The following is a 23,224-nucleotide window of genomic DNA, read 5'->3' on the forward strand; positions in this document are numbered from 1 at the left end:
TACTACTGTCTGTGGTCTACAAAAACCACACAGCTCATGCTTTCATTGGAAATGAATGAAAGTGGTGACCTCAATGTGTTTGACTGGACCACCCTTAAGTGAAAGCTCAGAGAGAAAATCAGTGTCGGAGTTTCAGGCCTTATACAAACCAAAGCTCCCTATTGGGCACCTATGCTGAGGCTTCTCATACGGCACTGAAGCAGCCTTTTCCCGTTAAGCCAGAGAATTAGCAGCTGCAGCGCATCCGTGTGCTGATATTTCGAAGAAATTCAGTGGAGCACTTTTAACAAACCTCTGCAGAATGTGCCACACATGCAGACACACAGAAAAACAAACAAGGATGCAAACAAAGAGTATGGACTCAACTGTTTCCACATGCAGACACACACACACACATACACACACACAGTCCAAGTGACCTCAACCTACAAATACCTTAGTGTTTTTCTCCTTTGCCAGCAGTTCTCTGAACACGACGTATTATTTATGGAAAAATGTACTACTTCTCCTGTGCCAGCTATTTTTTTCCTTACAAATAAAACTGCACTGAAATCAAAATGGAACTCATCCATCTCTGCCACAGTGTCTCTTTATTAATAAATACAGCTAGGCCATGCTTTGAGTGTAAGAATGCGTTCCTACATGGAGGTGTATGTGCATGATGGTGATTTAATGTGGGACAGAATGTAACTCTTGTAGCATGCTTGTAATGCTTTTGTGCTGTCCAGAGGACAAGTAGAAGGCATCCAGTTCCAAATGACTCTACCTCTGCATTGGTGCTGGCTCAGCAGGCTTTAAGTCTGCTTCAATCGCCTCCCTGATTGCATTGGCCTTCTGTCCACCTAGCCATTGATTCCCATGCCCGAGCCAAGCACTTTTCTGTTTGACTGGCTCTCCTCTCAATACTTACATCCAAAGCTGCCTCAATACTAGTATTACCACAGTGTTACCTGTATTAGTTGTGAGGTCAGTGGGTTTAAGAGGGGATGAGCTGAGCAGCCGAACACGCATGGACACCTGGCTTAAGGAACATGACATCATGACTTACACACTGCTGCAAAGGCAAAACAGAGAAGGGCTCAAACAATCCCAAAGGTCAGATGGAGCCATTTCATCATTCCGCTTAAGACGTCCATCACTTGCACTTAAGTTGACTTAGAGGTATATTGTTTCCATGATGAAAAAATTTTCCGGTTGTGGGAGTCGGAGGCAAAATACATACAACAATTTATCCAGATGTTGCAAACTTTCTATGAAGCAGGGCATCTTAAGTGTTAAAATAACAGTTCACATCATAACCATTCGACTACAAACGCTGGATGAAACTCTTAAAAAGTGAACTTTCTGTGTAACTGACACCGACTTTAAAGGAGTATTTCCTTTCAAGGGGGGAGAAAACACAGAGGGAACATTGTTTTTGTAATAGCCTTTTATATCAGGAGCATGTCTTTGATAATAATCTGTTCAACTGTACAATGAAGACATTTCAAGACTGCAATGTGTGCCGTCTATGGAACGGTGACATTTGATCTGGCTCCTCCGCTGGTGTTCCAGTATTTGTAACCTTGTATTAGCACTCTCCTGACTTCCATGTCCCGCTATAAGGGAGGTTTTCATAATAGGCAGAAACATGAAACCGGACACAGAAGTGGGAATGTTCGCAGACACAAAATATTCTCAAAGAAAAAAAATGAAAAACACAGGAATGCAAGTCAAGCCTTTGAAGATCAGAAACCCAAGCTGGGTGTCTGATGATGTTCCCTGACAGGAGAGTTTTGGGAGCGTCTTTGTCTACCTATTTCTGTTAGAGGAACACAGTATTTACCTGTTTGAGTGCGCTGAAGAGCACTTGAAAGGTGCAAAAGGTGGAAGCCGTATAATTAGAATGTTATAAATAGCTGAATTCTTCATTAAGCATGTAATCACTAATTAGTACAGTGAACATGCATAAATATTTTGTCGGACAGATTTGCTGTGGCATCGTTTCAATCGGCTTATGCAATTTCACAACAATTTTTTCGTGAGTCACTCAAAGATTTCCAGAGTTGCATTCTTTTTCTGTTATATCTTGTATTGATTAGGGGAGAGGTGGAATGTGTTCTCACATAAAAAAGATTCTCCAAAGGTCTAAACTTTTTGTGTGCAAATGAAGTCCCGTTTAGATCCCATGAATCCTGATATTGTCAGGATTCATGGGATGGAAAATTGATGTAAAAACCTGGTCGTTACTCAGGGTATACAGGTAGTCAGCTGACCTAATTTTTGGGAGGACATAACATGAAACTAACATTAACATTAAACTAAAGCGCCCCATATAGCACTGGTTCAGGGAGCATTAGACATTCAGCACAGTAAACACTCCCCACTGGAACAGGGTAAATCTGCAGTCGTCAAACCACAGGACCTTTTTCATCCACTCCAGAGTCCAATCTTTTTGATTTCTAGCTAATTGAAGCCTTTTCCCCCCTATTAGTTTCACTGATAAACAGTTTTAAGGCTACATAGCTGTTTGGTCCCAACCATTTGGTTTCTCTTTGCACCGTGCGTGCAGAAATGCTCTTACTTTCACTATTAAACACAGCCATGAGTTCTGCTGTTGAAATTTTACCATCTGATTTAACCAAACCTCTGTTCTATCATCATTCAAGATTTTTTCCGACCACATTTCTTCCTTGAATATGGTGGTTCACAATGATGATCACAGGATGTGTTTATTTGAAAAATGAGAAACTACTCACTTCATCAGTTAGGATTTAATAACCTGTTGCTAGTCAAAACACATTAAGCAGTGCAGTAATTATCCAATGGAAGCCTCTTATCAATTTTCTTAGTTAAAACCAGGTAGTGACTTCTTTTTTAGCCAGGCAGTATATAAAATGGTTACTCTTGGTGGTTTGTGTTTGTCATAACCAATTTGTCCAGTAAAAGTGTAGTACTGTTGGCAAAGCTAGTTGTGTTTGTCTATTTCTTACATACCTGTCTTATGAAATAGTTGCTTTGTTGTTCCAACAAAGAAATTGCCTTGAAATTACCCACTGAAAATAACAAAGCGTGAGACTAAAACCGCACGATTTGGAAAACATGCTCAAATGTCTCAATGCAACCAGTGTAGTGGTATTTACAACTATCAACCCAAATACAAAAAGAAAGACTACAAATACAAAAAGTGAGAAAGAGACGGTGTGTGGCAAGAGCAAAATGCAAACAGACTGACCTAAAGAATTCTTCTTAATGAATTCACTCTTACGTGCAGCCTTCCACTTTAATGAAAATCAATAGTGTAATTTTCTACTTAGATAACCCAATCCCTTGAAACAGATTCCCTCATTTCCTCCGGGTGCATCTTCGATTATTCAATCAGCGTGTCGACCCCAACAGCTCCTTGTTACAAAGATTATAGTTTTCAAGTCAGTCACCTCCAGCCCTCGGGTCAATCTTGCACAAAGTTCATGGTTATTCAACTTGCTCACTCCAAACGCTCAAATTCAGTAGCTGTTTGTTTTATAACCCATTATTACAAAGACATGTTTCTTATTTACGACTTAGTTAATGCAGATCCTCAGACCTAAAGGCCAATCAATATCATTCCAGGGCTGGTAAAAATCTGCTAAGACTGGCAAGTCTCAATTAAATTGTGCTGATCGGGCAGATTCAGAAGGTGCCTATGGGTTGTCAGTCATCAAGGTCCCACTCAAGTAAGAGCCAGGGATTTAGCAGCATGCTAATCACAGTGAACTTGTCATGTTTTTGCAAATTAAACCACAAAAATCTGTCTTATTTAGCCCAATCAACCAGGCCTGGTTCCTTGTTCTTGAACTCTGCTTGTGTTTTCCCCAGAGACATTTAAGCAGTAAGCAACTACAGACCAGTGGAACACCTTCTGTGTTACATTGCTATTTACTCTCAGTTTAATAGTTATGATTGAAATAGTTTTTGGGGAGCTGATTTCATCTTGCCACACTGTTGAATTGACATTTCAGCTCCTCTTACTTGCTAATATTAGTTATACATGGTGGAAGGTACTGCAAACAATTCTAAACGGGTCTAGACACATAAATTGTTCTATTAAGCTGTAAGGATCTTGGATTTAAACCTTATGCATATTTTAGAGCTAAGCAGGGAAAAATGTGTGAGCTTGAAAATAAAACATTAAAACAGTCATTAAAATCTGAAGTTTATTTCTTTTTGGGTGTTGGATGGAGCAAAATTACAAGACTCTAAGGAACAATTGATATTAAAACCAGATTTTGTGTGAGTCAAGAAAAAACAATTAAATCTTTGTCATGGACACTTTTTTTTAACGCCATTTAATCAAAAGACAAAAGCCTTTCCCGGATTGCCTTCTATGTGAAGGACATGAGAATTTTCCAAGTTAATCCAGTGACTGAGAAGTTTCTGCTCACTTCCGAGCGCCTTAAAGCCTGTTCTCCAAATGCCAACAGTGAACAACACTACCTAAAATTAAGGGCAGAAAAAAATATTTTGCTAGATACAACAAAATAAGGAAGCAAGTGAAAATTAGCCAGTTAGTTGTTGCTTTAGTATATATTAGCTAAAAGAAAGCCAGATTTATCTAATGAAACTCGGTCGAGAAAGTCTCTGGACCTGTATGAATGAAACTTAAACAAATAAAAAAGAATGAAATATATCATAAAAGTGAAAATTTATAACTAACAAATACTTTCTAGAGTAATATCCAATAGTATTTCAAGGCAGATGTTCTTAGGACATAGAATTAAAATTTTATTATTTGTGTACCTAAGTCTGAACACCTGATTCTAAGGTATCCAAGTACATGTAGTGGAGTGTAACGGCACTTGTAATATACTTGCCATATGTTTGTCTGTGTGAGTATTATAACACTGGTCTGTATTTCAGAATGTGTACCTGTTGAAGTCTATAACTCAGCTTTTATCATGTGCTGGGACTTCATAAATCTCAATATGTACATGAAAGAGGGGCCTCTGCTGAAGCCATGCCAAAAGCGATTCAGAATCTCATGCGAAGGAATCAGCATCCAGATGCAGTTAGCATGGGGTTTCTGTTTTGTATTTAATCTGTGGTCTGATCTGGGACTGAGGTAAGCGTGAGCTGATTGCTACCAACAGCTGGTATGTGCTCATTTCCATTGTCTGGATCATCTTTCTCCTCTGGACAGGCAGAAAAGCATGGCTCACAAGGTGGAAGTAGCTCACTGAGAGAGGATGGAAAAACAGAAGGTAAAGCAGGAAGAAAAGTGACCGGGAAGAAACGTAAGACGGGAGGGAGAAAACGTGAATGTGTGAAGACAAAGAAGAAAAGGAGACAGAAAGCAGGGCCTCTTGTACCTGATCAAAAAAACTTGACAGTGTGTCAACACACATCTGGAGCAAATACACTCTCTCCTTCCTCGTATACGACTAACTCCTCCCCTTTCCCACATTACCTTAAACCTTAAACCAACGCAATTTTGTTAAAACAAGAAAACACTCGATATTAGTGTCATCATTAAAATAAATACTGATCATGAAGAAGACTGACCATGACAGAAATAGAGCTAAACTATGTTAATTACATAAGAGTTTCACTTCTCAACTGACTCCTTACAGTCTGTAAGTACTTGGCACATTTTCCACTTCTTTCATTCTCTTGTTTGGTCTTGGCAGTCTCATCTTGTTTTTATGGACTGGCTCTTTAATCCTTTTTAACCACAACTGATACAAACAACACAAGGTACTGGAATATACACTGGGCAGTTGCACAAACACAAACATGTCCTAACATTTACAGCTGTGATTGAAGTTGAGGCCTGAAACCTTAGAGAGTTTGAATGAACACATTTCGCAAGGGCAAGCAGAGTGCATATGGTGTTGATCAGTGACCATGTGCGATTCAAGGCATGTTCTGGGCAATATTCTTGGCTGATATTAGTTCTGTACTGTAATAATAAACCACTTCATGTCTTTGAACACAATGCATAGAGTGTTCTGAGGAGCATAACCCTTATTGAAATTACATACCACATGCATAGGGCATTTCTCCCGTCTCATACACAAAGAAACTAGTGTTGCCTTCAGTGACCTTAAAATAATCACAAATAAATACAAGACACAGACTGAGAAAAATGTTTGTGACATATAAAAGAGGAGAAGAAGCAAATGAATCAAATGAGTCATCAAAGTGTATAACAACCCACATGCTGGATACATAACAACTGTTTGTAGATTTAGTCGCACACATGGTTTAAGGATTCACAAAAAAGGAAACAGATATCATTGCGCATGAACACCAACGACACACAAAACAATCCATCCTGAAAACCTCCCCAATGACATAACAGTGTCTGCGATCATTAAGTGACTGTGGCAGGTTGTTTTTGCCCGGGCTGCCCTCTCTGCATCTGTTCCCCATAGTGCCTCATTAGTGGAATTCCTCTGAGAGCTGATGGGCAGGTCAGGAAGAGGGTCCTAGACCTCTGCTGTCTGTGAATCTGACAGAGCTGATAACGCTCAAGAAAGCAGGAAGAAATGCTCTGATCTGGACCCCTGACCTCTGTGCCAGTCTTCTGATGGGAAGGTTAGGCTGAGGAGTCGCATGGATATAGCGTCCCAGCATGCAACAGTAAAGCAACATATCCTAGCTGAATCTGCAATGGGCATTGAAATAGTAAGAAGATCTTTATCACCTTATGCATTTTCTTACTATATTTCTAATCGTTTATCCATTACGACAATTTTATTATAGATATACTTTCTATTTTGTACACCGTAGTCCATTACTACTTACTCCACAAACTGAATTTGCATATTTCAGCCTTTGTATATTTTCAGTAATCTGATGAAGCACTGAGCAAAACATGTTACTCATGTCAGTGTTTATGTCAGGTAGAAGTTCCTTGAATATAACGTAACACAGAAAGCGAAAAAAAAATGTGTTTGCTCAAATAACAACTTGAGGCTAACTGCAAAAGCAAGTTGATCCCTATAGATCCAAGCATAGGCCATCCCATCCATCTATCCATCCATCCACCTTCTCCTGCTTATCAAATTCAGAGTTGCAGGTGGGCTGGAGCCTATCTCAGCTCTCATATGACGAGAGGCCAAGAACAGCCAGGACAGGTCACCAATTTGTCACAGGGCTAACACCTACACCTAATTTAGTATCACCAATTAACCTAACCCCATGCATATCTTTGAACTGTGGAAATAAGCTTGAGTTCCGAGGGAGAACATGCAAGATGTCCACAGAAAACACCCCACAATGGATTCAAATGCAGGAAATGTGAGGCAATAGTGCTAACCACCGCCCAACTGTGCTACATCACAAACAAAAGTCACTTTGGGTGCTAATGATTAATATACCCCTTCATAAAAACTGTACAGGCATTTAGAAACTGACTTTGATTGACAGGTCAGATGTAGAAAATAGCTATCCTGTAGTCTTTACCTGTGCTAATTCGATCACCGAACTGGCCCTTTTAACAGTTCTTGTGCTCTTGTTTGCTAATCAAGCTAGCATTAGCTGATAATTGAGTAGTCCATTTTCTGGTCTTTTGCAGCCCAAAACCCAAAACAGTAGCTGTCACAATACTAGTGAAGATGTACAGAAACTACTATTAACATCACATGGGCTAGATCCATCTTTTATACTCTGACTATGATTTGTATTCATTTTATGGTTTCTATCATACAAGCTATCATACAAGCTAATTGTTAGTTAATTTCCCTGTCCTCTGAGGATGTTTTTTCTGTACACAGACAAAAAGAGCATTTAGCCAGAGACTTCCAGAAATCTCTCTCAGTCATTTTTGTTGCATAACCAGAAAATTGGGCGACAAGGAATGTTGTCTGCAGGGTTTCATAAGAGAAAATATGCCTGGATCTTAAAGCTTTGCATCTCTCCAAAAAAAAAAAAAAAAGTATCCTGATTTAACTGAAAAGTCCACTCTGCCCAGAGTCAAGAATTTTTATTGGATGGGTTTTAAATCCTCTGAGCACCACAAACAACAATTCCATCTTTCCCCATTGTGTTGAGGTTGTGACAATAACTTTAGTGACATCTAAAAATATCAAACTATATAGGAAAGACTATGTGCTTAATGTGAGTGAACTGACAGTTAAAACGATCATTGTCCTCTTTCATAACACTGCATTATATATTCCCCTATTTCTCTCCCCCCCCCCCCCCCCCCTCACAGTTTATTTGACCAAATAAACTAACCAAATAACTGAGAGACACTTCTCTCTCACCGACTCTTTCCCCCATCACCATTCCTTGATAGGATTCATGTAATCAGTGTGAGTCACAGATAAATATCAGTAAATAATGAGTGACGTCTCCCAGCTGCTTTTGATTTTTCCTGTCTTAGTGGGTCAGTCAGCTTCTTACACCGGATCACAAAACCTGAACATGATACCTTGCAAATCCCCGTGGACCACTGGGGTTTGACCGCTCATGTCCATGAATTATACACTTGCATGACTGCACACCTAAGTACTCAAAAAACACGCACACACACACTCACAATCAATGCCAGTAAAACAAATGGTATGCATGTGTACTGAGCCATATGACAGAACAATCACAAAGCACCATTTTGAATACATCTTTTATAATCTTTTGTTTTCCAATCTTATAGGATAGAAGGTAATCTTTTCTTTATTAGAGGGGATTTTCACCTTAAGTCAACACTTCTGTTGAAGTAAAAGGCATTCTTTAGCTCCCCTGTCCAAGGGTGAGAGGAAGTTCACGGCACGTCGATGTAAATGAACAACTTTCACAAGCAATCAAAGTCATCTTTTGTACAACACAAAGTGAGAAGCCATCAGCTTCTGTGAGGCTTTGAGTTAAAGTATCTTGGCACCATATTCAGTTTAACCTAGTGGGAACGCATAATAGCCAAATAATGAGATCGTTCCAAATAAATCTGAGTGTGAATCAAACCTGTTGTAAGAACATAATGATTTAAACAAAGCTAGGCTTATACAAAGAAAATACACATGGGTATTAAAAGAGCCAGAACAGCATTTGGAAACAATATAACCGGAATAATAAGAAGATTATGCATTAGATCCTTATGCAATATTATAAATAAACTAATAGCAATAAATTTGCCTAATTTATTAAAAATAACTATTATGTTTTTCCTTTTTTTCTGTCACATATTTTGTATTACAATGGTGGATGTTCATATTAAACAGAGAGATTAAAATAATGTGGCCAAAGTATGTACAAGTAATGCTGACACTTTTAAAGAAAATTTTTTAAAAGTGTCTGTATCAATTAAATGGTTCATTCTTAAAAAGAATAAATGCACTGGCATTTCAATAAAAAAGAAAAACAACTCCACAAGATTTAACCAAGTTGAGAAAACTCTCAAGGAGCTGGAAGTTTCTTTGTCAAAGTCTATAATCAAGAGATGCCTTCATGAATGGTAAGAGGTTTTATAACCAAGGTGCAAACCACTGGTTACACTCAAGAACGGGAAGGTCACATTAGACTTTTCACAGATCTAAAAGTATGTTTGGACAGATGAATCCAAGATAAACTTGTACCACGTTGATCGGAGGAGAAAGGTATGGGGAAGAAAAGAAACAGGTCATGACCTGGAGCATGCCACCGTATTTGACAAATCATGTCAAACACAGTGCTGGCAATGTTATGCCATGGGCCAGTGAACTGGCTCACCACTGTTTATTGATCATCTGACTGCTGACAGAATTAGCAGGATGAAGTCTGAAGTGTACATGGCTATTCTCTGCCCATATTCAGGCAAATGAGTTTCTCAAGGAATGAAATGGGAGATTCTTTAATGCCCAATCAGTCATCTGATCTCTCACTGAAGTAAAAACTCAAGGCAGAGATACCCACAAACAAGCCATAACTCAAAGTGGCTATAGGCGAAGGCCTGACAGAGTATCTCAAAGGAGGAAATGAAGAATTTGATGATCTCCATGGTTCCTAGACTTCACGCCATCATTGTCTGCTAAAGATTTTTATCCAACTATTAAAGTTACCAAATTGTAAATGCTCTGAATGGTCTGGTTTAGATAATTTATTCTAGAGAACTGATAGTGAGGATTAATTTTCAAACCACAGCATCAGGCTGACAATTTATTTGTGAAGGGTATTTGTTTTAAAACTTGCTCAATAGATTAGCATCTGGTGAAGTAGTTACTCACAAAAACAATGGCCTGAGTGACAAGTTAACACCAGGTTTAAACAAAGTATGGCATCAGCAAATAAATTCATCAAAACTTTTACATTTTATTAGGGACTGTAAAGTATGCTTGAGGTAATCATAAACTTCATTGTGAATGGAGTGTTTCAGGTTTTTAATGATGAACTCATTCCTATTTTTCAGCCAATTCTCTTCCAAGTATTGATAAAAATGTAAAGCAACCAGCTTAGTAATAGCTTAATGGCCCTAAAAGTCAAATGAGTGCCAAGTCTTCACAGACGATAATACACTGCTTTTACTGTAACTGAGCCACAGTCTGGATTGCTTAATATAAAACTGGTCAATCTTCTCACCTTGTTCTTTTTCTGTCATACATGTGGCTGCCATATTTTTCCTGCCCCATTCACGCTCTGCTTCTCAATTGTATCACTCGCATGGAGTGCAGTTAACTATTGGCAGGTACTCGAAAATCTGGTTGAATATAATGAAATGTGACTGCCCATTTTAAACAGGCCTAAAATATGAAACTGCGCTCCCCCCGCCTAATCCCAACAGGCTACGAATATCCATATAAATATGTCACATTTGTCTAAATCCACAGATTTGACAACCCACAGCACAAGCGATCGTTTAGGGCTGACAGACACCACAGTGCACCGAATAAACAAAGAATATAAAACAGCAGTTCTATTTTACAATTTCATCTCCCTTCCGTGCTCGTTATATAAGAATCTCCCTGCTTCGAGCTTGAAGGCTATCAGTAGGACTTCTCTACACTGGCTTAAAGGGGAATTGCATCCAGATGTGGCCTGAGCCTAGCCCGCGATCATTCAGGCCTGGAGACACAGAAGAACTGAATGTAGTAAGGGGTACAGGGAGGAAGCAATGTGATTTTTGGCACACTCCAAGACGCACTGAATAAACATGACCCCATTTTGACCCTCACTAGCTAGTCCCCCCTTGGGAAGCTCCTGCGGGTCCATTAGATCTGTTCAGATACCTCACAGCTAACCTGTCCCATTTCAAAGTCAATCAGCATCCCACAAGAGATCTGTTATATTGCTATATGGCTACAACACAGACACTACACCACAACAAGGGTTCTTGTTGGTGGAGAGTGAACCCATATACCTACAGGAAAGTCTCTGGCTGTACTGAAGGAAAATAATTCAAACACTAAATTGGGTTTTGATTCTCTTTTCTAACAATATCCAGCACATATACACAATGGAGATGGGGGGTGTCTCCCAGAGGATAACACAGCACGGCACTAAAAGGTTATTTTTCATCTATGCCTCATAGAGCCGTGTCTAAAATCTGCCTCTGCTCCTCTGTAATGGATTCCTGTGGCTGCACTTGGCCGTCATGCCCAAGTTGCGAATTGCATCATGAAAGCACTTGAAGAAATCAGACTTGTGTGTTTCGCTGACGTCCTCTTGTTCTGTCAAGTGTAGAAAAAACACAGATACATGGCGTCACTGTTGGACAGCTTAACCACAAAGCATTCAATGGAGGCATTCACCGATATCACCCATGGTTAGTTAAACATGGGGGACTTTTAATGACGAATGGTCCATTGTTCAGCCCTTCACCTCCGATTCACCTCTTTGGGAGAATGGAGAGCAGTCAAACAAGGATGCACCCGTTTTCTATTCAACCAACGAGTGAGCAGCAAAAAGCTTTCACCATCTTGGACTTGACTAAAATGTGGACTTGAAACCTGAAGCGCCCAGCTCTCACAATAGTAGCAGGAAAAATTAAAAATTAAAAAGTGCGAGTAAAGCATCGTTCCAGTGTTATTTTCACTCTGTAATGTGGTCGAACGCAACACCGGCCCCCGTGCAGCTCGTCCTCACGTTCTCAGGCTGTAACCTACTTTTGTTTCCAAGCTTGCTGTGACTCTGCAGGCATCTTTTAACACTCGCAGCAATAGAATCAGCACTGCAGGCATTTATTTTCACATGCTGAAGAGTAATTATGGAATCTTGCAACTCATTGACGTTCCTCCTATGCCACAGTCACAGTAATTATCTATTCATGCATCACATTCCTTGGAAGAGCGTTATTGATTCCAGCTGTGATGGAAGCTCTCCGCCGCTTGGAGCAATGGAGAAGACGACAACATGGTTTTGTGTTTGATTAACATTTAAAAACTCAAAAAATAGAACAGCTTGACAAAGATACAAAACAGTCTATTATCACCAAAAAAAAAATCAATTCTTACAATTTAAGTGTTAAAAAAGAAAAAAGACAGAGGCACAAAATTTGTTTTTATTTCTAAAAAAAACCTTATAGCATTAAATTTGGAACTTTGGAGCTGTGTGTTGAAAGATTAAGGAAGCAGAGAGGGGCTCGATGGTGGAGAAACAGAAACAATATTGATCTGTGTGACAATTATGACCTCTTTGCTATTGAATTATTGATAGAAGTCTATGAATACTTGTTTGCTTTATCCTTTGTGTTGGTTTAAAGCACTTTATTCTCTATATGGTCTTTGTCCCACCTAATTGACATCCTCCAACTAAGTGCCTGCGGCAGGAAAAATAAAAAGGTATCTAACTGCTTTCGGGGTGGCTGGCTTTAGCCTTTTGTCTTCATGGTGTCATGTATTTCGATTAATAAATGCCTATTCTGCCGTTTTGCATTTTAACCCATCTCAATTACTTATTAACAAACAGGAAAAACATGTATATTCTATATAGTGTAAAGGCCACAAAGAATGTAAACTCAATTATTAGCTAAAGCACAGAATAGTAATTTTATATTGTTCTTTGTACATCTACTTGTACAAATAAATTACTGTGCAAAAGTCTCGAGTCACTCCTCATTTCTTTATATTTTGCTAGGAAATTGTAAATTAGTACAGCAATTTAATGAAATATATTCAAACATACATGGAAATACAGTATAGTTATTTTTACAATTTTAATGAGCTTGAAAGTCAGTATTTGGTATGATCATCTTTTTCTCCCCCCCCAACACCTAACCTCTTCTCATTTAGTTCTCAGGAATAGATCTCCTGTCTTCTTGATGTATATTCAAAACTTTTCTTTACATGTTGGTTGCTTTTATTCTATTTTCTGCTTAAATAATGTTAAGGTCCACACTCTGAGAATCATTACCATGCTGAAAAACAAAGCCATCGTCAATCAGATGTTTTCCAGATGGTACTGAATACTGGACCAAGTCTTCTACATTCATAATTTCATCAGTTTTGATAAGATCCCCAACATCTCTTACTGAAACGCAGCACCAAACCATGATAGAGACTCCTCCATGTTTTATAGGGGCTTGTAGACACTGATGATTATTATCTGAAACAAACATTTCCCATTTGGATTCATGACTCCATAAGACCTGTCCAGTTTTTGTGTAATATGGCGTACGGCAGCCTTTACTCCCTGTTTGCCTTCCCAAAGAATAGCATCTTTGATAGACACCCTTCCACTGACAACATTTCTGATGAGGCCTTAGTTTAGTAGTAACAGTAGACGTATCAGCTGAAGGGCCAGATACATCTCAGGTCATGTGTCAGTCCTTTGCTGGATTTTCCTGTCTCTTAAGGACAACTTTCAGTTACAATAGATCATTGTTCAGGTTTACTACTTCTTTTGTCATCCAATTGGCCTGTGATTCATAGGTCAGTGTTAAGTGGTTTAACAGACAGAAAACAAAAACATTCCTCTGAAAATGGTCAGGTACAAAGACTGGACTGCAGCCAATGACCAAAGAAAAACTTTGGCCTTCATAAAGCCCAGAGAACTATTGCAATATTGCAAAAGTTACAATAATGTAGCAAAGAGGGTAGACAAAACAGTCCATTTCCTGACAGCTGAACACATGATGTGATTCTGTTGTGAGGCCTAAAACAATAAATCTGACAGAGTCTGTGTTCTGCTGATGTTTGTGTTGGTTTTGTGTGCACAGAATATTTTATTGGCTGCTTTTATTAACGGATAACGGATCATGTTTATGTAATAAAATATGTTGGAATAGAAGCTCTAAATATAGCAACACAGAGAGTGTGTTAAAGGTTAACTTTTCATCTTCTGTAATTATTCATCTGGCATAAATGAATCGCAACGTCAAAAATAATTTGCTCTTGGAATTGGATTAAAAGCATCCTGACAGGAGGAAACCATCTGAAGGTTTGGCTTTTAGAAATTGTTACACTGTTGTGCAGAATTAAGCGTTTACTTATCCCATGGCTCATCACTGACTGCTATTGGTTAATCATCCAAGAGGCATGAAGTCGACCATTTGGATGTCTCTGCTTCGACACAGATTTCACTAAAGTTATTCTGGGGCTGCAACAAGATCATTTGGACTCTTCTCAAGGCTTTAAATGAAAACCACAAGAATTCGGAGCACTCAACCCAAACCCTCAGCTAATCAAGCTGGAGACTTGAAGTACACCGAGTGGTTTTCTCACAGGTACCGGAGCAATAAGTTCGACTCATTCAAAAGCAGACCTTTACAGCAAAAATCAGCGCATCTGCCAGAAAGTACTCCAGTGACTGGCTTTCTGATTTTTCCCATACCACTTTGTGCCGAAAATGAAGTCTTTATGCTTATTGTGGATGTGTTGCAAGTTTATACTGCCCACTGTGTGACTGCTAACTATGCTGCAAAAGTGAGTAAAAAAAGAAATGGTTGGCTTTTCAAAAACAGCTCTGCCCACATCCACAAAAATGTTACGGGGATATGTAATGTTTATTTGAGAAAATAGTAGTCACATAGCCTAAAAATAACTGTCAACCAATAACTAGAATCTCATTATCATCAATGGTATGTTAGCTTAAGATGGTCAAATAAAATAAAATAAAAGCTTCTTGAAGAGGTGTTGGCATATCAGATTTAAGAAGCCTGTTTTAGGGGGAGAAGGTTTCAGAATGACAGTTTAAACAATTCAATATGTTTATAAAGGCTGTTTAATAGTGTTTGAGTACTGTGTAAAAATTTCTTTTTATTTTGCTTTCAATGAGACTGACTTTTTTGGTAATATTTTTAAAGTAGTCTTGAGTTCTCCAGGCTTTCTGAAGGTCTTTCAAACTTCTTTCAATCACTTTTAGTCCAATCTTTGCACCTGACCAATTTCAAAGGAGGCTTATTCTTTGGTAAGCCACAAAACACAGATCTGTGAGGCAGTCAAGTGTAAAAACCCTACCTAACTCAAGGAATCAACTAATATTGATAACTTGCCAAAGAAACTTTAAAGAAAAAAATAAATAAAACTGTATCTTTAGATACTTTGTTACTTGGAGACTGTCACAAAAAATACATCAAAATTGTAAAAGTTTTGGTTCAAATCAACATCAATGTGTATGGAGGAGGTCAGGAGAGAGCTGCAACAGAGAGTATCTACAGCCATCTGTCATTGTTTGGGGCTGCATTTTAGCCAGTGGTGTCGGGGATCTTGTCAACATTGATGATATTATGGATGCAGAAAAGTACCAACAGATTTGGATCCACCACTTAACAGTATCTGGAAAAGATCTGACGAGCAACCGCTTCATTTTTAGCATGACAACAATTTCAAACTCACTGCCAGTGCAGTAAAAACATACCCGAAGCTTAGATCTCAACATTATTGCAGCAAAGAACAGAATAAAAATGACCCAAAAGCCAAAGAAGAGCTCTGAATGTCCTTCCTGAAGACTGCTTAAATGAATTAGAAGAATGGTTGCCTAAGAGAGTTCATTCTTTGTTGAAAAATAAAGATAGTCATACCAAATATTAGCTTTTAAGCTTTTAAGTATTGTACAAACTCTATTTTCTCCTGCACTGTGTTTTTATGTAAGTTTACGCCTATTTTCCCTGCAAAATGAGGAGTGAATTGAGAGTTTTGCACAGTAGTTTACTTGGTTTTATAAAATAGAAATACATTTTCATTAAACTTAAGAATGAACTAGGAACAACTAAAGCTCTGTTACAAATTAAGGATAAACTGAACCAATGATGAATGCATGTTAACCCAGCCTGCGTACTGAAACCTCATAACCTACTTTTGTATAACAGTAGGTTATGAAAGTGTTACCCAATCTATATTCTCTTGTCATAACTTTTTCAGAGATCATTATCCTCCAGAGTCATTTTTTATGCTGAATTATTGAAGACTGGAAAGCTTCAGACATTCTACAACTGAATGAGCATTTTTGCATAACAGACATTTTCTCAAAAGGAAAGTGAGCTCCACAAACACTTTACTGCAAAATCTGCTAACAATATGAAAAAGGAAACGCCTTAGAGGAAAATTGAATACTCTCCAGATACATTAACTGGAAATAACAATCCTCATATGCTCTTATCTATTACAGGATTACATTACAAGCAAATTAAGATAACCACATGGAATCAGTAGATTGCTATGTAGCTAAATAAAATACCATTTTTTCGAGTCACAATCTTTTCTTCCCATATTTAAATCCTGGACTAGGGGTTGATAAGACACACTTTGAGGTATCCACATGTTTATAAAAGACTGACAGGTCCACAAATAAACCCAGCATCAAAGATTACAACTGAAAAAATAAACAGCATCTGCACAAGGGATTGACTTATGAACCCGGGCTGCCTTCTCAGTTGATTCCTGCTTCTCTGTTTCCGCTATTTGAGCAGATTTTCATGGCACCTCGCCTGAGCACAGCCTGCAGGAGATACTTAGTTGGACTTTAAAATGTGTATTTATCTTTTGCCGGTTATATGCGTTTGCAGATGCAGAATGATGACGTCCATTATTGTGCTTTACTAACTCACAATGATCACTTCCCCATGTTCCAAAACCACTAATTGGGCCACCGCAGAGACTTTTGCCAGCTCCCCCGAAACGAGCAATGAGGTGAACCCCTGAGAATAAATCTGCCATAGAAGGGCTATAGCAAACAATGCGTAGCTTCTGTCAGAGGTCATCGAAATTATCTGTCTACAAATTACTTTGTGGGCTCATGGTAATGTGAGGCCTCGAGCACAGGGGGTGGAGAGCAGCAAATTCATGTATCATGGATAATGTAGAGTTGGTCTGAGCCCAAGAAAGCATCATCACAGTTCAGATGATCTCTCTGCGATCCTAACCGCTGACACAGAGGAAAGGCGCATCACTGCAAAACATCGGATACACAGCCGCAGCTCCCATATCAGATTCCTTAAATTGTTGGTGCTATTGAAATGCAGCCAGATGGAAATGATACAGCTGGTCCTTTGTCATGTTGTGATCGAGAAGGATTTACACAGAATTTCTGATTTATTTTCAGGGTGTGAACATCCAGCGAGCACTGACGTTTATACTTAATAGTTCTCCTACTGACAGCTTTTTATCCTCGTGGGTCTATCAAACCGACACAGTAAAAATTTACTTGACCAAATCTTAATCTGAAGCTGTAGGCTGAATAGTATAAATATAGAAATCTGCGCTATAAGGCGCGTTCGTTGACTTGTCAGCACCTGTGTCACTGGCAAGTCAGCAGGTGCTTGCCCCGAGTGTTCCCCACAAAACTAGACCAGCACTATTCTCCCACCAAATGCCCTGACCTGCAGCAAAAGTTCAGCTGTCTTCCGCCCTCAAGGCAGTTAAGGTCAGACAAGAAAGCCACAACTGGCAAAGTAATCACTATAAAGAGAAGACGGAGCTGGGCCTAGAAGGAGGCAGGCACAAGAGAAGAGGACCGGGTGGCTCCTTAGACAAACGGGGTCATTAGCACTTTCAGAAGGAGTCCCATCAGGGGGTCGGGACTTTGGGAGATTGATCTCAGTGAGAGTGTCTGAAGCCATGAAATGTGGGGGCAAAGGCAAACCATGGGGAAGGCCACAAACGGTACAACGATCACAGGGCTGCAAGCGGAGCTTCGCTTTAAAAAGGGGTCAGGTGGCTTTTTCATCTCTGCTGAAGGCGTTTGGAAAAAGTGACGTGATGCACAAAGGACAGGCGCTGAGTTGATTGACAGACACCAGAAGACTGGGGGGTTAGCGCTACTTTGCATCCACCCATACAACCTAAACAAAAGGACAACAAAGCAGAAATAACAAGAGAAAATAGGGCAGCCGCAGTAGTCAGAGTTCTCCCCGTGATAGGAGGATGAGAAATTGGACACATTAAGTGATGGATGCTAAACTGTCAGTTCTAATAGGCAGCAAGGCAGGAGCACCGTACTGCTGCTTCAGGAGTCCGGGAGAGAACAGTCCAATGATCAACACAAGGGAGCCAATTAAAAACCAGACTTTGGCAGCCAACTGCATTACACAGACCCTCATGTGACTTTGGAAACACATCAGAATCCACGGAGAGGGCTTTTTATTTTGTTTTTATTTTCTGCAAAAACCTACCCAGCATTTTTCAGTCTTCACACTACAGGCTGTTATCGATCCACGGTCTCCTGTTAAATCACTGGACCTCCGCTACACATATTTCTAACAGACTGGCTGCAGGAGAGTCCCATTTCACCCCCTTGGTATGGTCGAAAAGAGATGAGTGCTGACATCATTCCCTTCTCTGATAAGATGGAGAGCCAAATGACAAGGTCACTGAGGTGGAGGAGGTGAGGCTGCAGTCTATTCTGAAGATAACACGTTTCAGTGAAGGTTTCTTTACACCGTTGCCTGCAGAGATCAAACACGAGCTGCCTTTTTTCACTCCGCGACTGAATTTGTCTCAGTTCTCAGTGTTAGGCTGTTTTTCTATCACTAATTGGAGAAATGATTCACAGATGCAGGATGCAGGAGATAGCTTGAGCTGACGAAGGTCACTGATATGAAGTTCTTAGGTTTTTTTACATGCTTTGAAACTGTTTTTAAAGCACTTTGTCTTATCTTAATTAAAAAACAAAAACAAAAACTGAGACATCTGCCAGGTGTCTGTATGTGAGCGGCAAACATGTTGGCAAAAGAGATCAGTTCTAAATGCAGTGAAGTTATTTTAGTGTGGGAACTTCGACGCTGAAAGATCAGCTACGCTGGAAGCAACTAATTATATGTTGTGCAATCAATCAGCAGCCAATCAAAGGAGCAGCACACGACTAGCTTGCGATTGCGACTCCATTAAAAAAAGCAAATATCGCTCATAAACGTGTAACAATTAAACACTTGCATCTTCAATAACCTACGAGAGGACACCACACATGTAAAACACTTCAGATATAATGCAAAACATATGGATGGGCCCTCAAAGAGAAAAGTGCTCGTTGAACCCTCGCAAGCTGGTTGTCTGTAAAAATGATTGCACTAAATTGCGATGTCTCCGCATACTAAAATACATTAGCAGACTTGGTGACAGAGATAGTGAGTGCAGAGTGTCAAAGATGTTCGAGGATGTCCATCCGCCTCTGCGTCGTAACTGCTGGGGAAGGCGAGGCAGTCTGGAAATAGCACTTCCCAACAAGCCTTTGGTGTTGCCTCATTTTACACTCATATGACCCGCGGTTCCACCTGACTGACATTCACAGAGTCTTTATATACTCTATCTGAAAACAAATAAAAATATATTGAGGAAGTTGCGGGTTTGCGGTCTTTAAAATAAGGTGTCAGACTCAGTCATCCTTGTCTTCTAGCAGAGGCGATTCCCCGCATTACTGCGGTTCGTCAGCCGGGAAAAAGCAGCCAGTTCATCTATCACCATTAATCCCCAACGGGTTTCCGCTGTCATCCCGTAACATCTGTCAGGCACCAATGCCAAAGAATGATAACATGTCACATCTGCAACACAACATTAACAATAACTCGAACTCATCTGCTTGAAGAGCATATATGAAAACACATGTCTGTCAGCCTCGTGTTCACGAGTTGGGATCAGCTGAGCCAAAATTCTGGTTCAGTGAGTGTTTCCTGTAGCCAAACTAAAAATACATGCAGGTTTCTTAAAAATTAAGAATTGAGAGGAGCGACGCGTGTGGAGGAGGGGGGCAAGATTCAAACGGTCAACAGGCCGCTGTCAGTCAACACATTTGTCAGGAAATATTTTCTGCCCTTACATCTTCATCTGGTGTTTTGAGTTACGAGCGTCTGGTACAGTGGAAATACAAACAGCTCACATGCTCACGCTGGAATCCGAGCAAAGATTCAACAGGTCATTGCACCATAAAAATGCCTTTCAGTCATCAGTCATAAAGATCAAAGATTTGCAGAGCATGATGTTTGGTAAACAATGCATGCAAATATGTCTAGCAGACCCTTTCCGTTGCTGTTGGGTTAGTCTGAACTGAGTTAAAACCTTCCACTTCAGCTAAATAAAAACTCGTGACGGAGACTCCTTGTTAAGCACCTTCTACATCTGTTCAAAGTATTCAGACAAGCTTTTAATCACATAGTGTATATTGATCTTAGTCTGGTTAGGATTTTAGAATTGTGGTCTGTGGGTGGCGGGAATCTTCTCACCATGCTCTATTTTAGGCTTAGTCAGAGACAGTGTGCAGACAGAATCATTTTTCCAGTTGGGGGAATGTTAGGCTGCCCGTGTGAATTCCTTTCCCCTAGTTTGGGGGATTGACCCCCCGCCCCTTTGCCCCACAAATCTTCAGGTCTGCAACTCCTTTACTGCTGCAGTCCAAGATGGCCGTCACGGCTGGTTAGAAGAAACTAAAGGGCAAAAGGGAAGCCCTCGTTCTCTCAGTCACGTTCATGTGTGATTCCTTAAGCAGCGATTTGCCACCAGTGGGATGCCTGTTTGCCACATCACCCACTTTTCTTCTCATAGATGTTTTCTTCTTCTTCTTCTTTTTTCAGGCAATAACTAGAGTTCTTCTTTTTTAAGGTTTTTAAAACTGTACATGATATATACTCCAAAAACAACTCTGCTGGCTTTCTTCTATTGACTTTGCACCAAATCCGCATAGGCTGGATTGCAATACTGTAAGTGATACCAAAGAAAAACAGCAAAGACAAACACACACAGTCAAATAAATTAAATTGGTTTAACTTTTTTTCAAAAATAATCTCCGCTTTGCTTTGTTATCTTCTGCCTCCCCCATGCCATTGTTGACATATACATTTATCAAGTCTAGATCGTCTGCTTTTGCCTTTAACTCTCTCATTCCCTCTCAGTGTAACTCCTCCGATCCCGCCCACTCACGCCTACTCATTCTATTACTATGTCGCCTCTCTCTGTCCCTCGCCGCCTGGTACAGTCAAGAGGATGAAATCACTCTATCGGTGAGTGGCGCCTCCACTGTCACTGGCATCAGACAGCTCCAGAGAAGGCCGTAATTAAACAACTCAAGCTCTGGTAATTACCCTACAGTGGCCCTAATTACCCCATTCTCAGGGTGATTACAGCCTACAGGAGGAGGGGACCAACTACAAAAAGCCCTCCCTGTCTGCATGATGGGGGGTAGGGACGATGGCAGCGGGGAAACCGTGGGGCTTTAATGCAATGTCACTGTGGAAATGGAGGAAAGTGCATTTAGACAAAGGTGCTATATTGGTGTTGACGAAAAAAGCTGTGGTTCACCCTGGAGAACAGGTAGCACTAAAAGAAGCCACAGAATCCTTGAGGGAGAACAGCAGGCTAAAGGTGTTTGTCAGAATAAAGGCTTTGTGCCCCAAAGATTACAACAGCAACAAAGACCACAACAAGATGGAAAGCTGTTCCCATTGATGTACCACCTTGAAACTTTGCCAAAAGGTTACAGTCTATCGCGTCCATCAGTGTTCGGGAGTGTATCTTACACAGATCAGCGCATCTCTTCTCTGTCTCAGCAATTTTAGTATAAAAATGGCTATGCTGTTCTAAGCAAATCGCTCTCTTCCCTCTCGCCTCCATCAGTGAGGAGGTGCTGACTGGGGGAGGGATCGATGCTCCGCTCCAACAGACAATGGTGTGTCGATTCAGCACCTGGGCAAAGGGACAAGGTAAAAGGGGAAAAAGAAAGTGACATTTCAACAAACTCTGAAGAACTTGTGAAATAATTTGTGAAGGTGAGTCATCTTGTTGCTTATAGGACCCACGGGACCATCGCGTACTTGCCCTGTCCTTCGATGGAAGAATGCAGTAAAGTGAGCCCCATTGGGATACGTGCTGCAGCACTGAGACAAAGGTATCCAACGCTTATTAGGTGGATGATTAACTATGGATATGACATTAAAGAGGATTTCTGGTGCTTACTGTAACCAATTTCAAAAACCTATATACACTGACAAACATGCTGTATGATTAAAACGCTAAAACTATATAGAACTTGACTAATAATTCTGACCATCAACTAAATGTACTAGTACTAAACTAACTCTTTGTTTTCTTTGTATTGTATTTGCACAGTAAAGTTAATTATTTCACACTATTCCATTGATCTTTAGGTGGCAGTAAGACATTAAGATTTCCACAAAAAGTACCAATGAAGGTTTCAAACTGCAACCATGTCCAAAGAGCCTTTAAAATGGATGAGGACCACGTCTGTGACCAGTCAGTTGTCATCATCAAAGCAACTCTGGAGCATCAAGACGCTGATAAAATGGCAAGAACATGAAATCAGTCTGCTGTCTGTTAGCAGTTGAATGGGGTCAAGCTGGTGATTACAGGCAATCTGTTTGTGATAATACAGCAATTAACTGTGGTGAATTGTAAAAATTGCGAAATCAGTTGCTGTCAACATAGAAAGAAATTCACATTAACTATTTGCATTCAGAGTCCAGCCAGAAACTCAGATTTAAAACAGAAATTCAGAATCCACGAGTATTGATGTTGTTGCTGCAGGACAGCAAAAATAACTGCTAAATGACACAGCCACTCAGCAGCCTTGCGTTTACAGACTAGAACCAAGATACAACCATTTGCTAACAAGCTGAGTTAAGTTCTCTATTGCAAAGAGACACAGTGGAAATGAGTAGTGCTCATTGCCACAGATCAGCTCAGATTGACTGCAAAGTACTGGCAACCTGAATGCATTTATAAACTAGATGGGATTATTGGCAAACTTTTACCAGTCTGTTCGAGACCGATTGCACGCTGTCAAAATGGAACCACAAGACAAGTTAACTCCCACAAGTAGACCTGAGCAATTGTTCGGAAATTCAAAGTGGTCTGTAACTACAAACCCCGAATGCTGAAAACGAAGTTTTATAGGTTAGCATTTCCTTTATCCA

The 23,224-nt window shown here is 40.0% G+C and overlaps 1 protein-coding gene across 4 annotated transcripts in view; it reads right to left on the reverse strand.

The window, feature by feature from the left end:
* The window catches only part of tspan11 (tetraspanin 11), a 101,681-nt gene that overhangs the window by 39,792 nt on the left and 38,665 nt on the right, over window positions 1-23,224 (reverse strand). For 2 of the 4 annotated variants that reach the window (XM_082511836.1, XM_082511835.1), the window contains one exon: window positions 21,546-21,977. The exons of 1 other annotated variant lie outside the window; for it this stretch is intronic. In XM_082511836.1, coding sequence (XP_082367962.1) covers window positions 21,651-21,977 — 327 coding nt within the window. In that variant the 3' untranslated portion in view covers window positions 21,546-21,650. Of the gene's footprint in view, window positions 1-21,545; window positions 21,978-23,224 lie in introns of those variants that run through there. One more of the 4 variants, XM_082511831.1, reaches the window with a different exon arrangement.

Source organism: Aulonocara stuartgranti (genome assembly GCF_965226115.1).
Source record: "Aulonocara stuartgranti genome assembly, chromosome: 17".
Classification (NCBI taxonomy): domain Eukaryota; kingdom Metazoa; phylum Chordata; class Actinopteri; order Cichliformes; family Cichlidae; genus Aulonocara; species Aulonocara stuartgranti.